This window comes from Parasteatoda tepidariorum, chromosome 3 (assembly GCF_043381705.1).
Source record: "Parasteatoda tepidariorum isolate YZ-2023 chromosome 3, CAS_Ptep_4.0, whole genome shotgun sequence".
In the NCBI taxonomy this organism is placed as follows: Eukaryota; Metazoa; Arthropoda; class Arachnida; order Araneae; family Theridiidae; genus Parasteatoda; species Parasteatoda tepidariorum.
In genome coordinates this window covers 59,196,600-59,214,503 of record NC_092206.1, presented here as the reverse complement: position 1 = coordinate 59,214,503, position 17,904 = coordinate 59,196,600, and the positions used below count along the sequence as shown (strand labels likewise).

The 17,904-nt window shown below is 29.1% G+C and overlaps 1 protein-coding gene across 2 annotated transcripts in view; it reads right to left on the bottom strand.

The window, feature by feature from the left end:
- Positions 1–11,009: 11,009 nt before the first annotated feature.
- LOC107447682 (uncharacterized) overlaps positions 11,010–17,904 on the bottom strand; it is a 10,441-nt gene continuing 3,546 nt past the window's right edge. Inside the window, exons 2-5 of one of the 2 annotated variants that reach the window (XM_016062652.3) lie at positions 15,356–15,527; positions 14,199–14,591; positions 12,216–12,276; positions 11,010–11,333 (exon numbers count right to left, since the gene is read on the bottom strand). In XM_016062652.3, coding sequence (XP_015918138.2) covers positions 12,257–12,276; positions 14,199–14,591; positions 15,356–15,527 — 585 coding nt within the window. In that variant the 3' untranslated portion in view covers positions 11,010–11,333; positions 12,216–12,256. The remainder of the gene's footprint in view (positions 11,334–12,215; positions 12,277–14,198; positions 14,592–15,355; positions 15,528–17,904) is intronic. The other variant, XM_016062655.3, reaches the window with a different exon arrangement.

The following is a 17,904-nucleotide window of genomic DNA, read 5'->3' as shown; positions in this document are numbered from 1 at the left end:
CGATTATTAATATTGTTATTGAAATAATTTTAAATTTTAACATTTATGATAATTGTAATAAATTAGCTGTGTTAAATTTTTTACATATAATTTCCGAAGTACCTAAAAGCTTTCGAAAACCCGTAAAACCCAATGATTTGAATTTTTGTTGAACCAAAATAAAAAAAGCATTTTATCTGTTCAAATTAGATGAAATATTTTAGGTTTTTTTTTATAATAGAAATGAATAATTAAAATTTTTTAATTAGATAAAAAGCAATGTATTTTATTTCATCCAACTTTCGTGTAGTGTAGATATTTTTACTCTAAGTCTTCAGTGTTCGGTTAGTAAGTATGAGAGCACTAAAATATTATGACCTTGCACTCTTACTTCGTTGGTTAAAAATTCAAGAGTTCACAAATAAAGTTTAGCAAGCAAATGTCGCCAAGATTAAGATGATGCTTTCTTATTCACCTTCTGGAATTTCTTACTCATGTTGACAATGCTTTTACGAGTAAATGATTTCAGTAGATTAATCATTCTCTTTGAGTGTATACAATTTCTGACAGTGAAATCATTTCAGACTGGTTTTCCTTTCATACTAGTGGTAAAGTTTTAAACCATTCAGTTTCTCAAAACAGTTACATATTTCTGTTTCCATAGGAAATTATTGGACCATATTTGAAAGTTTTCTCGCATATGTAACAATTCTCAGTAGTGTTTCTTCTTAGGTAAACGTGCAGCAAGAAAAAAAAAATCGAAATTTTCTGGATAACTTTTTATTTTAATGATCGGATTTTCCTTTATTAGGACTCAAATAGTGCTTGAGAAATCAAATTTTAAATATTTAAAATTGAGTAAAGAACCTATCCGGTCAATTTTATTCAAATCTTGTATTTCATCATTTAAAATGTCGTACTTTGAAATAATGTAAAAATTTATCGATTTTACTATTCAGAGTTTTTTTTTGACCTCGTTTAAAATAAAGTATTAAAAATATACTGAATATTCATATTATTTTTTAGTCCTCGTTGAACAGCCGATCCAATTTTTGGGTTTACGACTACTAATGTTCAAACTCCGTAACCTTGAAATTTTGAATCCAAACCAGAAAGCAAAGAAATTCCTGGATCAAGTATTGGGAGAAATTTGCTTACGTGGATGACTTTTTGATGGAACTAGTCCGCATTTGCGTTACTTGGAGAGGAAAACCACGGAAACCTTCCACTGTTACCCTGACGGCAAGGGCACTCTAACCCATTATCCGTTGACAAGTGAGGATATTCATGTCAGCACCGCGGTCGGTGCGAACCTGGGGGTGGGATTCGTATTGACCTGCCATTGCTGGAATTCGAACCCAGTTCATCTCATTGAAAGGCGGACGCTCTATCTATCTCTTGAGCCACCACGACTCCACTAAATATTTATTAAAAACTATCTTTACTTGGGATTATCTTTGGATAAACAAATTTTATAATTGCGTGCAAAAAAGTTTTCGATCACTTAAAAAATTCGCGGCAAATGGCGAAATAAGCAAGATTTAAAATTAACATTAAGAAGTTTTAATTTTCGGCCGTTCTACTGACCTTACTATTGGGGCTATATTTTTCGATAATATTTTGAGGGTCAGTAATCAGAGTGTGAATCATTCGGGGAAATTACGTTCTTGTGACTGATTTCGTAACCTAGATTATAGTCTGCCCTATTAATTTGCAAATTTAAGGTAAGGATTCAAACCACTAAAATTTAGTCCTAGTACGTGAAAATCCGACCATTTGAGCAAAAGTTATTCAGGGTGTTCTGTTTTTGTTTTTACTTCACGTTTCGCAAAAGTTCTTACATGTCGTAAGCATTCACATTCTATAAAACTACCTGAAATTTATGATACGAATGCACTACGTTAGATGTAATGAGTATATCTCGCTATATTTAATTACATGAGTGATGAGCCAAAAATTACATTTGGTAACTTGATTTCATGCAAATCTTTTAAAAGACTTATAAACTTTTGTGAACATGAAAATATGATTTTAGTCTTAAAAATCTTTATAGAAAGTGAAAATTAAAATAAAAAATGATAGAAGCAGCGTAAATTTGGAAAAAAAGGTTATTTTCAATAAAAACTAGAGCAATTTTATTGGATTTAAATATTTTTTGAAAACTTTTTTAACATTAAATACAATATTTTTATTTAATATTAAAAAAGTTCTAAAATTATAGTAGTAATTTTAGCAGCCTTAGATTTTTTCTAAGAAACTCTTTTCAATATTAAATAAAATTTTTTTATAAATTCTAGAAGTATGTCTCCTATAAGCTGAAAAAAAATCTAAAATATTTGTAGTAATTGAATATAATAAAGGTTTTGCCCACCGTCCTGAAGCACTCTTCCAGCTATTTTTCGCTGTTCAGAAAGAACAAGGACATAAACAGCCATGTTTTTATTTTTGCGTTTGAATATTTATATTTTTTCCAGAACTTTTTATTTCTTTGTTTTAAAACGTTACAAATAAAATAAGCTTAATATTTGTCTGCTGTTCTTGTTAGCGAAATATATTCATGAAACTTCCTTAACTGATTCCAGAATAGGTTAGCCAATCTTCTAGTTATTTATGTATACAAAAGGCGAAGTATAGGTAAATGTTAAAATAGATAGAGTATCATTTATAGAGTATCATTATAGCAGTATCATTTATTGTTAATTCATATATACAAAAAATAATACTCAGAAATAAAGTTTCTGAGTTATGTATTGGTGCTAACTCAGAACAGCAATTTATTAAAAGAACTTTTTTTTTCTTACGAGTATTAAAATTCAAATTTCAAATGAAGCAAACGATCTTGTTTTGAAAGACCAAACTTATGGACGAGTACATTCCAGAAAATGGGTGCATTACCGAAGTTTTAATTAGTAATCAACGATCCTTTTTACCTTTTTTTTAAAAAAAAATAGACCGATATTCACTTCACCTGTTTTTTTAAACAGCTGCTCTTACTAGCACTCATGAGGAAAAAAATATCCAAATAACATCTTGAAGCAGACGATTATAATATATGTATATTAGGTCAATAATTTAAAATCTCTCTCCCTCTTTTTAAAGGGGACTTTTTATCTTAGAAGAACACATTTAAATAAACTAAAGTACAACAAATTAATAATAATAGGCGGTAGAAGATTCGAATTGAAAAAAAAAGAAATAGGATAGTGGATGTTTATTTCCAATGAGCTGCATAATCAGTCTTCCCGATGAGCAGACCTAGTGCGGTTCTCCAGAAGTGGTATCCACTCTTTCAGGACCACCACAATGGGTGAGATAGGGTTGGCCATGTTAATTTGGACGTCTAGTTTCTGCCACACTAGAAGGCAGCACCGAGACTCTATTTGGATACTAAAGTGCACTAGGAATTTTAATTTTGCCGGAAATGCCAAGAGCCAATAAGGCACTTCAGGGATCTTTTACATGCTGCATAATCATATGACACGGCCGCTGAGGATTTTCTGCATAGGATAGTGGATGTAATAATCTTAATTTTTGCTCAGCTATTAAAATTTTTTTTTTTTTTAAATTTTGCTATCTACACCGGAAAAATTGGCATTTAGGCAATACATGTGGTGGGCACATACCCCCCGTGCCCCTCGATGCTACGCCAATGAATGCAACAGTATCATATATTTTTAATTAAGTTAATAGAATCACTGCAACTAGACCATAAACATACGTTTTTCTGATTGAACAACACTGAAAGGAAAAGAAAAAATATTTTTAATTTAGATTTCTCCAAGAGTAGCTAGCAGGGCTGAAGGTTTTTCTGCATTCAACGATTCAATTTCCATCGAAACCACTGTTTTTCGACTTATCATTGCTTTTAGATATTGTTAAAAATGTTAAATACTAATAAAATCTTTAATAGAGAATTATCCATTTAAATTAAGTCATTTATAAAATAAGATTGAAAACATTGTGTTTTATCTAAAGGCTTAAAGCTTGAGTTAGACTTAGTTATGCTAGTAGTTAAGAATTATTATTGACAACCAACAAAAACTTAAATTTTTGATCTTAGATAGTAAAATAGATAGTAAAGTGAAGAAGTATTAATATTAGTAGATAAAGCGGAGCTTTATCTGGAAAAACGTTCATATTGGTCATAGTTCACTGTTACTTCCCTTTTAACAGTACTAGTTAAGATATGAGGGAGGGAAAAAAAACATTTTTATAGCTTCGATTGCTGGTCAAAGATCATTATTATATTCTCGCCATTTGTTTTTTTTTTCTTTCTTTTTTTTCCCTTCAATTTTTGGTACTGTTTGTTCGCAACAGAGAAAAATTATTAAAAACATATACTAGAAGTGTTTACTTTTTAAATGATGGATGTTGTCTCTTTCGCGTTGCTAGAAAACTGTAAAAAGTGGGAAATATAATATTTGAGAAGTTATTGATAATTCATCGTTTTTAAAAAATTTTTTTTCGGCGAGAATATAAGTGGATATACTAGGTGTTCCGTAACGCACGCCTTCGATATATATTCTTAGAATCCTCATAAAAAGTGAAGTAAAAAATATTCACATATAAAAACTTATTTTAAAGACGGATAAAAAAAAAAAACATCGAAATCTTTACAATCACCAGTGAGACAAAATAACAATTTTAATTTTTTATATCCCACACTCTTCAGCAGAAGCAGTTTGCTACATTTTTGATAACGTTTTTTCCCTTTTGTTTACATATCAATTTGTGACCTTAATGTATTTTGTCTTTTAACAAGGATTTTTCATGGTGCTACAGACCAGAGTTGTTTGTTGAACGTTGCTGTTCCAAACCATTTTGTTCTTTGCTTTGGATTTCCCGTTTGTTACGATAAATTATGATAAACTGGTTTATGTTAAAATGGTTTATGGTTCATTATGGTAAAATGTTTATATTTTATATAAACTGACCATCTTTCTCTCTTTTTTTAAAAATCTTAATCTATGGATATATCTTCGTTGTCTTTGCTTTCGTTTATCTTAGTGTTGGGGTGCTGATGTTATTGGTTTCCTTCCAATTTAAGATTTTCGTTAGCCCCTTATTTTTATTTATTCCTTCTGCTGGGTTTAGACATGCCAATTGTCTCGATATTATGAATCGAATAATATTTTGTTTCGTTTAATTGTATGGTTAAGTTCTCTATTTTTCTAATCTTACCTGAAAAACATATGTTTAAGGCGGTTATTATGGATAACCCTGTGTTAAGATTATTCTTAATAATTGAGGTAATATGAAACATGTTGAAAAAACTGCTAAATATTTACTGTAATAAAATGAGTTTTGTATTTACTTTTTAAAAATAATTTAAACAAATGACTATAAGAGGGCAAATATGAAATACAGCTTAGTTTTCATAGTTTTGCTTTTAAGATATTTCACATTTCTTTTTCATCAATATTAAATATTTTTATAAATAAAATTTCATAAATTACTTCGTTAATAGATTTTGGTGCAGAAGCCAGAAATGACTATATCACATCATGAACTTTGTCTAGGTTATATAGGTATTTTACTTTAGATACTAAATTGATAAAATGCAGTGTCGAAAAATGATTGTTTAGCGAAAAGATTATCATGAAGTTTTATCGTCAATTAGCAAGTGTAGAACAGAAATAGATGGATAGAGCAAATACCATTTTTTTTCCTTACATAGATTAACATAGATGTATTGGAATATAAAGTGAAATATGATTTTAAAGCTTTTTAAATTCTGCTGTTAAGATATTCAATATTTTTTTCTATTACACAGATAGAAAAAACAAAAGGATAGATTAGGATTTTTTTTTCTCCATAATTTTGGTTTATGTTGAAATTTTGATTCATATTTAGCTTTTTTTTAAAAAAGAAATTTTGGTCCATATTGAAACAATAGCAGAAAAAATTTAGATTTTAATCTACTTCTACTAAAATTGGAAAAATGTAAAACTCGGTAACTTTAATTTATATTAGACAGCAATTTTATCTCGTATAATCAGATAATACTTATTATTAGAACAATAGAACGGTCCCTTTTTCCTCTAATCTCGAAAATAACATACATATCTTTTGCTTGGAGGAAGATTAAATTTCAATGGAAAAACGTGCACAAATCAGTTTAAGCAATGTTGGGAAATTTTTTCAATTTTCTTTGTCCAGGAACCTACGCAATTTCACCTGCACCTACGCATAAAAAAGATATGCACACACACCTACACGCATAAATGCTCTATTTCTATCGGGCTTTAAAATAATTCGGTTATTTTACTTTATTATAAGAAAAGTCTTAAGTTAGAAGTTGGGTCTTAGCGACGGACAATCCATTTGCCAGATCAGTGATTCTCAATTTTTTTGGTGGCACACTTTTAACGATTTCGAAATTTGACGGCACACAATGAAAACATTAGATTAAAAGTTGTTTACTTACCTATAATACACTCATTTGAATAGTTCACGATAATAATTTTGAATGTGAAATAAAATAATATGTACTACAAAAGCACGTTTATTAAGGGATTAATTACTTCTTTCGTCTAATTTTTTATAGTTAGTAACAGTTATTTATTTTTTTGCTAGTTATTAATTATTCGCTTGTTTTCTATAGCTATTAACTGTTAGTTTTTTTACATTAATTTTTATTTTTTTGTGATTTCTTGTTAACTAGTGTTTTTTCTTATTATTAATTGTTAGCTTATTTTTTGTTAGTTATCCTTTGTTAATTTGTTTTTATAACTATTTATTGCATAGCTTACTTTAATGATTAGCTTTTATTTCCGTTTGAAAGTTAATATTTAGTTTGCTTTCCTTTGTTAATTAATAATTTTAATAGTCATTAAATTTCCTACTTATTGCAACATTTTTTAAAATTGTCAAAGACAATTTAAACACTTCCTTCTTGTTTTAACTTATTTTAAGATTGTCAGAGACGAGACAAGACAATCACCGACGAAGATGTTCACGCGGTCAAAGCGTGGAAAAATTATAAGTATATATATATTTATATATTTTTATAGATATTTTTATAGAATTTTTTGTAGATTCTAAATAATACAGATCTTTTTCTTTCAAAAATATTCTGAGACAAAATGAAAAGGGATTTATGAGTATTTGTAATGCATATTTCAAGTTCCAAGGTCTCCTATAACTTCGTTGTTTTTAAAACAAGTGATTTCCAAATGGAATAAGAATTGGAATGGAATAAGAACATTTTTAACCGACATTTTTGAGGGTTAAAAACATTTGTTCAGAAAAAATTTGATGGGTACAGATATCTACTTAACACAAAGTTTGGAAAATCTTAATTACTGACTGAATTATTAGAAAATAATTCAGTCAGAATAAGAGAAAAAAATGGAAAATTTACTTGAAATATCTTAAAGAAAAAAATTTAAATATCGCGAATATTTCATTTTTTCCCCATTGAGGATTCATCTCTGTACTATGGTATTTTATCAGCAGTTATTAACAACATTTAAAAAAAATATAACAAAAGCAATAGCTTTCTTAAAAAAAAGTAAAATTAACCTTTTTGTTTCATATGTATGTTGAAAACGTCAATTTATTTTTAACAAGCATATCAAACTTATTTTTGAAAATTAGTTTTAGGAAAAATAAATTAAAAATAGATGGCTTGCGTTATTCAAAATCACAATGTGAAACTGAAATTTCAAACTATATTTGCAAATATCGTTAAAATAATTTTTTTGAATTATTTATACATGCGTGACTTTTAATCTAGTAAAACAACTAGATTAAAAGTCACGCAAACTTTGTTTTTTTGAGCAATCAGACAACCTTTTGTTTCTGTTTAACAACAAACAACTCAAAAGTATGAATGCGAGGCTTGAACGTGTACCTGAAAGTTATATTGTCTGATAAAGATATTTAAATCTTGCTACTTTTTGAAAGAGGCAGAACACAAATTATAAGTTTAACAAAATAAATACGAATATAATATAACTCTTTGAAAAAAAATGGATTTCTATTAATTTAAATAAGATTTTTAGATTATGTTTCTCACTTAACCATTTTCGAGATTTTTTCTTAATCTCTATTTTATTTTGGTCGAAAGCAATAAATGAATTTCTGTTCAAATGTTTTTTTAAAGCATTTACTCTCTTTGCATTCCATTTTTTTTTTTTTTTTGATTAAAGGAATAGAACGATTTTTATTCAAACAATTTTTATTTTTCCACAACACACTCATATATTTGAAATACTTATTTTTTACTTGTCATTTCATGAAAGTTATCAGGTTATAATAATTCATGAAACATAAAAGTCATTGATGATTAACCAAGCTCTTTATTTTAAGATTAGTTTAATTTGCAAATAAGTGGAAAAACACAAAAACATTAGTTAAAGCGGGAAAGTTACTTTGCCACATAAAAAATATTTAAAAAAAATTGTACTGAAAAAAAAAAGGGTGACCTTATAATACCGATGTTTAGAAACAACTCTTGGTAGTAGGTGAGGATGATTAAACTTGAATGAACATTTTTTTTCGGTTTATAATTCATTAACATCTTCATATTTTACTATCCCGGAATGCAGTGTCATAAAATATCAGTTACTTAATTTTTTTATTTTGTTTGTACAGGTGTGATGGTGTACCGTCATCACTGCCTTTGATATATTTCAAAAATCTTTGTCAAAAACGAACTTAAAAAGGTGTTTACATTAGGGGTCACAAAATGCCCACTTTTGTTATTGAGAGTTAAAACACAAAAAAAATTGAAGTTACTTTAATAAATGCCATATCAAGTACAATAGCAAGGAATTAATACTACTTAAATAAAATAAAAAATTGTCACTCCAATTCCGTGCAACATTTAAAACCAGATTAAATTTTACTGAATCCGTTTTAAAAAAGCAGGTGTGAGGAACGAGTTTTTATATAAATAAATAGTAGTTTGTTTTCTACCATTAATAATTTGCCCATCCCTACTAATGTTTTCAAAACTTTTTCTGTTACAAAACTGTTTTTATCCTCAATGCACTGTGGTGAGATCAAAAGCAATATGTGGATGCACGAAATATGCGAAAATTATTTAAATAATCACCTTTTTTCGTTAAGTTATCTCTCGGACCAAAAATATAAGCAATAGTGTATGTTGTTTTCATATTTAAAGACACTTTTAAAGAGGGAGACTATAAAATTGACTATTAGTTCTTTCAAGTAGTATCCCGCATGTAGAGATACAAGGCTGGAATACAGATTTTATGAATCCCAGGATAAAATTTATTGATGCTTCTTCCTTAAAAAACAATAAATTTTATTAACATAATATATAGAATGTTTCAGGAGTTTTTTTTTCTCCTTTTAGTTTCCTAGATTGTGAAAGAGAATTCTCTTCGAGTTTTTTTTTTTTTTTTATATTAATTGAAAAACATTGAACTTTCGTAAAAAAATTTGAGCCGGTTCTCAGCAGTTTTGGCTCGTTATTAGCCAATCCAGCAGCCAATAACAACCCGCTTTTCTGTTTGGCTTTTTCTTAATTACTTTTTTTTTCAAACATTTTGATATATCTTGTTCCGTATTTATTACTTTTGAAACATATTTTCAAAATTATGAAATATTACTTTTACATCTGGATGAAACAGTTCCAAACTAAATATAAAAGTAAATGAAGTCTGACATTTAGTCATATATAATACTCAAGCTATGCTCTTGAAAGATGCTACAAACTATATCTGACACTCAAAGAAAAAAAAGGAGAAGAAATGATCCCTTAAATAGTCCTCCTCCTGTATATTTAAAGAAGGCAAACCGCCTTATGTGTAGACCAGTGTGTTGTATTTTTGAGAAAAAATTTGTCTGATGTTTAAAATTGTAATTTTTGTAAACTATTCGACCGATTTCTTAAAATTTTGTATTTCATAATTACTTAAGATTGGGTAAAAAAAAAAAATGTAGATCGTACATTTCAAAAATTTTCGATTGTCATCAAATAAAATAATAAAATGCAACAAATAATTATTAAAAATTATTTTGTATGTGGACTTTTCTTTGCATAAAGGAACTTGATAATTGTAAGTACAGAATTTTTGATTGACTTCAAGATATGGTAAAATACTCAAAAAATAAAATTAATATTAAGAGGTCCAAACTCCCGTCTGCTTTCCGGACTAAATTATTTTTTTCACATTGCGGTTGCCCCTTATATTTTGATGAATCTGATTTCGTTTAATGTTCATTTGAGAGAAATTTTAAAGTGGCAGTAACAATTATGTATATAGATATATATTTTTTGTAAACGCTTATTTTGTCATTTTTAAAGGCAATTCGTTTTTTTTTTCTTCCTCGGAATGTATTTTCTTTTTATAAATATTTTTACTTTACTTACGTAATAAATATTTTTATATTAAAAATATTTTTATATTGTAAATTTTTTATGTAAGAAACATATATTATTATTTATACAGGTCCGGATATTTCAGACCCCCCGGTTGTGACGCTCATAATTGCAACCAACTGTAGCCAAGAGGAAAATCTCCAAAAAAGAGATAGTGATGTAGATATTAGCCTAAAATTAGAAGGAAGCAAGGTTCACTTTAGGTTCAGGTTTACTTTACCTCGTTCAGGTTTACTTTAGTCAAGTGGTTTATCTCACTATTGACGTATGAAGTTGGACATTAGTGCTAGTTATAATTTTTCAGCATGGATTTAAATAATTTTTCATAAATATAACAACGTTCTGCAAGTCGGTGTCATTACGACTGAAGTTTTTCGCACGTAGTGAAAGTAAAACCGTAATGGTAATGTGGCATCTTTTTGAAACGTTATATAAAACTCTATGAAGTTAAGTATCAATTTGATGTTTCAAATTCCAACTACATAATTTATTGATGATAATAGTTTTTACAATTAGCACTTTGTGAAATGACGCATAAAACTTTGATGAGATGGAATCTTAACTAAACTTATTTCTTTGAAAAAAAACACTTTTTTTTGTAAAAATTATACAACTCGCAAAAAATAGTGGGTGCTGCTTATATGATTTATTATTAAAAAATACATTAACTCTGCAATGTGAGAATTGAAAATTTATTAAAAAAACACGTATATAAACACAGTAATTGTTGAATAAAAACCAAACACAACAATTTTATTATATACACTCAAAGATGACATACAAATACATTCTAACACTACTTTTTCCCTTCAAAAGGCATCACAGAAGCTTATTACATGTCTCTGTCAAAAATTAAATGGACTTGAATTTATAGCTGATCGAACCAACTTTCATCACTTGGGACAGACAAGATGTCTAATTATGACAGACTGCCACAGCTTTCATCACTAGGCTAAATAAATGTTTGTAAATTTGGATCCTGAGGCTCACCTCAGCGAATCTAAAAAGAAATAACTACATATTATATAAAAATGCACCTTCGAACAACCAGAGTTCAAATTTCATCAACATCTAATATATATAATTCTCTTACGTGGCTCCTAAATTTTGGCTGCATTTCTTTTCCGCCGGTGGCAACGTTTGCTCTGTTTTGTTTAGGTTACTATTTCTCTTACACAGCGACAAAATAAAAGCCTCATTACAACTCCCCGAATGGCAACGCTAGAAAATCGACCAATGATTACCGATAAAAATGTCACATGCCAAATCTAGCTGAGGTGGCTCAACATATAACTCTTTTAAAAACGGAAACTGAAATAACCAGAGAGCATCAGCTGCGGCAATCTCATACTATTAAGCTAGGCAGAAGTGAGTAGTCTTTGTCGATAGATCTCTATTTTAGTATTTTGTCGAAAGCGCTTTTTTTCACGAATTTATATCTTACGAATTTATTTGACGAGCTTTGATTTATATCACGAATTTATTTGGTTTATTATTGTTATTAGTTATTCAATGAAAAATGAGTCTCAGTCGCGTTCTTACGCTTTAAGATTTTATACTATAGCACATTTCTAATAGGTTTAACGAATTACATGTCATTTATTTCAATTCAAATTCATTTTAATGACTTAGTATTTACTAAAAAGATGTAATTTTTTTTTAAAAAAAAGTTGTTATATGAATTTGAATGATTGTTTTGAATTCTTAGAATTTTGTGCATTTGCAATGTACCTAAGTTAGTAGTGAGCGAAGAGAGCTTGGTTTGCGAAGCAAACCATGTAAGATTGCGTAGCAATTTTCGGGGGTTGGCGAGCGTCAGCGAGCAGGTGGAGCAGCCCACTATATTAATATCTTTTGCCCATAGTTATTAATCTTTCCTTACTTCAGACGCAACAAGCAAGTTGACCGGAGACTTTGCCGCTATTAAACATTTCCTCTGCACCCTGAAATTATAATTACAATATTAAAACTAAATTTAACAGAGCAAAATAATAATTTTGACAAATAAGAGATTTGAGATTAACTCAATTCTAAAAACACTTTTAAGCTTTTGCCTGACATAATAGCTTTTACCAAACTAAAAAAGGAATAAAGAAATAAAGGAATAAAAAAAAACCATTAAAAATAGACACCAATTTAAGAAAAAAAATTCTATACTACTCTCTACGAGGAAGCGTATTTTAGTAGTTTGACAATCATATTTTATGCCACTTTAGTTCATCAATAGTTCAACAATAGTAAATAAGTTTCAACAATAGTAAATAAATATGCTTCATAAATTTATACTCACAAATAGAACTTTTAAGTTGAAGTCGAAATAAAACTGATACCCTTTGATTCTCACACTCACGTGAGCACATAACCAAACTAAGTGTCAATGTTGTTCTTATTCGGAATACAGAAAACGGACTAAGCAACATAAAATTGTAAGGAGCATAGTAACAAATTTCAAGGAATAATAAACATATAGCATTGTTCCATTGTTGTTGACTGGCATTAATAACTCCTCTTTCCTAAAACTGTATAAGCGCATGCAGTTCTTTCTGTTCTTATTACCTTTTCTGTTCTTGTTCTACAAAAACATATGATTCCATCATCTGCAACATGACATGATCGATGAGATTCATAGGTGAACCAATTTTTTCTTTTAATATTTCAGCTCAAACATTCATTTGCTAACCTTTTTTTAAGCAGATTTGTTAAGATAATTTTTTTTTAAAAAATGTTAATGAGAATTTTGACTTTTCAGGGGCCCCATCGGAACTAGGAGCCCCGGGTTCGGGCCCATCCTTAAAAACGGCTCTGAATGTAGCTTCAGATACAAAACTAGACAAACCACAACACAAAGATCTGAACAAAACTTGTTTGTGATCTCAACAATGACAGGCAAATCAAGGCTAACAATGCAAAAAGAAAGCAAACTAATCACCATTGATTTTTTCAGATATAGCACAATCACCAAAACAGTCTTTGTAGTCTTATAATTTCGAGTTCAAAGAAAATGTGACATTTGTAAACTAAAGATTCTAGCAAAATAAAAAACGTTCTTTTGAATGATCTAAAACATTCAATGACATGCAGAATGTGAAATTTTAAGAATAAATGTATACTAATAATAGAAAGTAATTTGCCAAACCACTATTTAAATTGTTAGTCACTTAACAAAAATTCGTGAAAGAAAGGGAAAAATTTATACTTAACATGAAAAATTTATTTGATATGAACTATACCCAACAATCTCAAATGATTAACACACCAGACTTAAGGCCTGTTTAGACGATCCAAGTTCGTGGACGAAGATTGTTTGATATTGAAACTTGTTTTGCTTTGAGCTTGGATTGTGTATGCGATCATCCAAGTACTTGGTCAAAATTCTTGAACGATAGTAGAGCGTGTTGTACTTTCCAACCAAGTTTTTTCTCCCTTAACCAATTGTGACGTCAACGAGCAGGCATCAGATTATGTCATTTTGCTGTCTGTTTTCATATATTTTAGTCCAAATAAAATAATCTGATGCTGTTTATTTGTGCTATTATAGTTTTATTTGAATTTATTTAGTAATTTTAAACTTGTGTAAGTATTATTTTATAATGCTGAATATGAACAATGCGTTTGCGCAAGTTTTCTTTCGGACCAATCAGCGGCATTCAGGAACTTGGATAGTGTCGACAAATCATCCAATTTCTTGGACAGAGAAATTCCTCCAATTTCTCGGATTCAAGAACTTGGACTGTGTTAACAGGCCTCTATGACAATGATTAATAACAAATGATTAACACACAAACAGTTTTGCTTAAATATTAAAAATACTCAGAAAAGCACAACACATATTTCAGAAAACAAATTTTAACTAAAATCATCATACCTGTTTTGGATTTCGTAACCCAGGCAAAGTAGTCAGAAAGGATAAACGTTAAGTATTGTCCAAAAGCATCATTTCCAAACCTACTGAAGTGTACTCCATCCAATGCTAAATACCTATTCCAATTTATTTTTGGAGAGGAACAAAAGTGTAGATTAGGGCTATTTGTTGAAAGAATGTCCAGCATTTCATTCAATGCCTTAACATTCTTGTTCCACTGCCTTAGTCTAATGCACTCTGAAAGTCTCTGTTTCACATCGAGGTACTGACTAGGTAATCTAGTCAAAATCCTTGTGATGAAAATTTCACAACCAGGATTTTTTAACAAAATTTCCTGGAGCAATTTTTCATACTCTGTAATATTGGTCTTAGCATCCACAAAGCAATCATTAGAACCTGAAATTAAACTTATTAGCCTTATATATAGACAAAATACTTAAAACGATAATGAAAAACTGCTTCTACTACAGCGGTTTCAAATCTTTATTAGACTATGAAACTCTTAATAATAGATCTTTATAAATATAGCAGTAAAGAACTCCAGCATTATAAAAAAATATCTAAAGACAATTTTGAGTGTTTTAACAAATTAAAGTATACCTTATTTTTAAAACATGAAATAAGAGGAATGAAATTTTTTTGATTCATTAACAATTACAAATCAAAATTTGTGTTTGGCAGTTGAATGCACATTCTTGAATTTTTTGGTGTATATGCAAGAAGCTGAGAATTAAACAAATAAGGAGAAAAACGGTTTCCGTTGAAATAAAAGCTAAAAAGAAATATAAATATTGAAAAGATTTTTAGGGAAGCATATTCATTTCTTTACAAATTCAGCTATTCTATTTCAATTTGAAAAGCGTAACAGAAAAAAACATAAATTTTCAGGAACCTCTCATAATTTATTTAAGATATAACAACTGAAAAATTATATATTTTTTATTCATAGAAAAACCTCTTTTTTTAGCACAACCACTCAGTTCCTTTGAAAGGTAATTGGAATTTTTTTATCAACAAATAGATAAAAAATAAATAATAAAGAGGTTCAACTTTCATATTTTAAATAGGAACTAACTTTTATAATGAGACATAAAGCAGAAATCATTGCAAGTTTAAGAGGAATCATAACAAATTTATGTGATATTAGACAAGGTACTTACCAATATGTAGTACAATAACACCAAATCCACTGAATTCCTTGATTTTCTCCATTAAACCTTTAATTTGAAATCCAGGAAAGCTTTCAAGTTGCACATTGTGACCCAATATTACATCAGGGAGATGGGGTTTCAAATATTTTATCATTGAATCACCGATTACTAGAGCCTTCATCTAAATGAAAATTTTATATTAGAAGGAATACTCATAACATGCTTTAATAAAACAAATACTAAGATCATAGAGTATGTTAACTAATTAAATTCTTTTCATTTCCTTGTATTTCTTCTTCATACATGGAAATTACTTAAATGTTTTTAAACATTTAATTTTACCAAACTTAATTTAATTGTAGTTGATTTTAAAAACATATCTTTGATTTTAATGAATTAAAGAAGCGCAATTTTAAGGTGGTACAGCTTAAAATTGCGCTTTTAAATCATTGGATTATGCATACAATATTACATGTATTATACAATTCTGAGTTATAAATTATACCACGTGTTTTTTTTTATCTAATCAAAGAATGAAATTAATTCCCACAAATTCAGTAAAAGACAAAATAAGTAAATAACATTTAAAATAATAAATCAAAATGGAAAAACGCTAAAACCAAATTTGTCTTATTTTAATTCAGAAAGTCAGAAATACAATTCTAGCAAAAAGCGAAGAATATTTTAAGATATGTGTGTTAGCAAGAAAGCACTTCATCAGGGAACACGCTGCCTGGCAACACACAAGAGCCTTTCTGTCGTCAGTGGTAATAACAAAAACTGACTGTGCCCTGGGAACCATTATGGATAAACAAATATGATAAAGCAATTAGAAAAATTAATGACAAACAAACACAATTTAAAAATACTCAGAGTAAGACTTAATAATAAAACTCCCACACTTAAGAAAAATAAATAAAAATGAGATATAAATTGCCAAATCATTAAAAAAATCAATTAATTATTAAAAAAATTAAAAAATCAAGTGCTGATCCCTTTTGAAAATTTTGAAAAATAAAACAAAAAACATTCAATGAGTAAAAATTCTTAAAAAAGTGCTGCTATCTATATTCTCCAGGAATAAAAAAAACCCTAAATTTCACCGCATAGGCCTATTTAGGTATCCCCTGGAAGTGTGTCCCGTGATGAACTGCTGCCTTGCTAACACACATATCTTAAAGTATTCTTCGTTTTCTGCAAGAATTGTATTTCTGACCACGTGTATTAATCGTTGAAAATTTCGCTCGTTTCTTGCAAACAAATGCATGCCTGCTACCTAAACACTTTTTGCTACAACAATATGTAACAAATTATGATATCCGAAGATACAACACAGAAGATTTATGTACTATGATATGTTGCAGAAATATTGTCAAGTCCTGGCAACTTTTACGTATTCTTTTATACCTGAACATGATTCTTTTTCAAAAATATTGCAAGTTTAAAATCCACTTGGAGCCTCGGGGATTGTAGTTGTCACCAGTGGCGTATCTAGGGTATGGCAAGTATGGCGAATGCCATGGGCGCATTATTTCAAAAAGGCGCAAAATCAATCAACATCAACGATTATTTTTTTAATTAAAAATTTTACTAATTTTTTTTCTCAAGTTATGGCAGAATTAAAAAAAGCATCCAACATTTAACCTTTCCTCGAGGGCTCGAAAAGAAGACATCGAGGTCTTTCGAGGAACTCTTTTTATAACTGGGGGAGTGAAATATGAAAGGGAACCGCTAATAATAAAAACAAAGTAGGTGACGAGCGTTAAACAATTTTAACCTCCCACTGTTTTTCATTTTTTTAATAACTTCGTTTGAAAACTCATAGACCACCTTAGTTAGGGATAATAGGAGGGCCAAGGTTTCCAGCTCTTTTGCATAACTCGAAAAGCGCGAGAAATCTCCTTCGGTTGTTATATTATATTCAACATTAAAAAAAATGGGGGAAATAAGAAAAAAAAAAATTCCACATACCAACTCTTTTTAAACGACTTGACGTCTGTGTGATAACAATTCATACACGTTTCTGCATTCATTCACTAGACACTTTTTCTTTCATTATACTTTCAAGTTGAGCAACAGAGGATTCGAAATAAATAAAAAAAACTTTATATTCATGAATACATTCAAGATAAATACTAAAATAAATCAGTAATTAAAAGTAGCTTTTTCTTTTCTACTATTATATTTACGATGATTTCGGCAAAAACCAAATTTTAATTATAATATCGTAATTTAAAGAATAATGCAGAGTTTTTAATAATTATAATTATAACTCTCTTTACTAACTTTTTGATACTTTCCAATAAAAATATTTTTAATTTCAGAGAATTTCCTAAATATTTAACATTTAATGTCGATCAAAATCCTTTGACAAAAAGACTTTTAGCCCCATATTTAATTTTATAACCGTCGTTGAACAGCCGACCTAATTCCGTAGCCTTGTAATTTTGAACCCAATCCAGAAGACAAGGGAACTCCTATATCGAGAAATGGGAGAAATTTGCCTTCGTGGAGCTAACCCGCATTTGCGTTACATGGAGAGGAAGACCACGAGAATC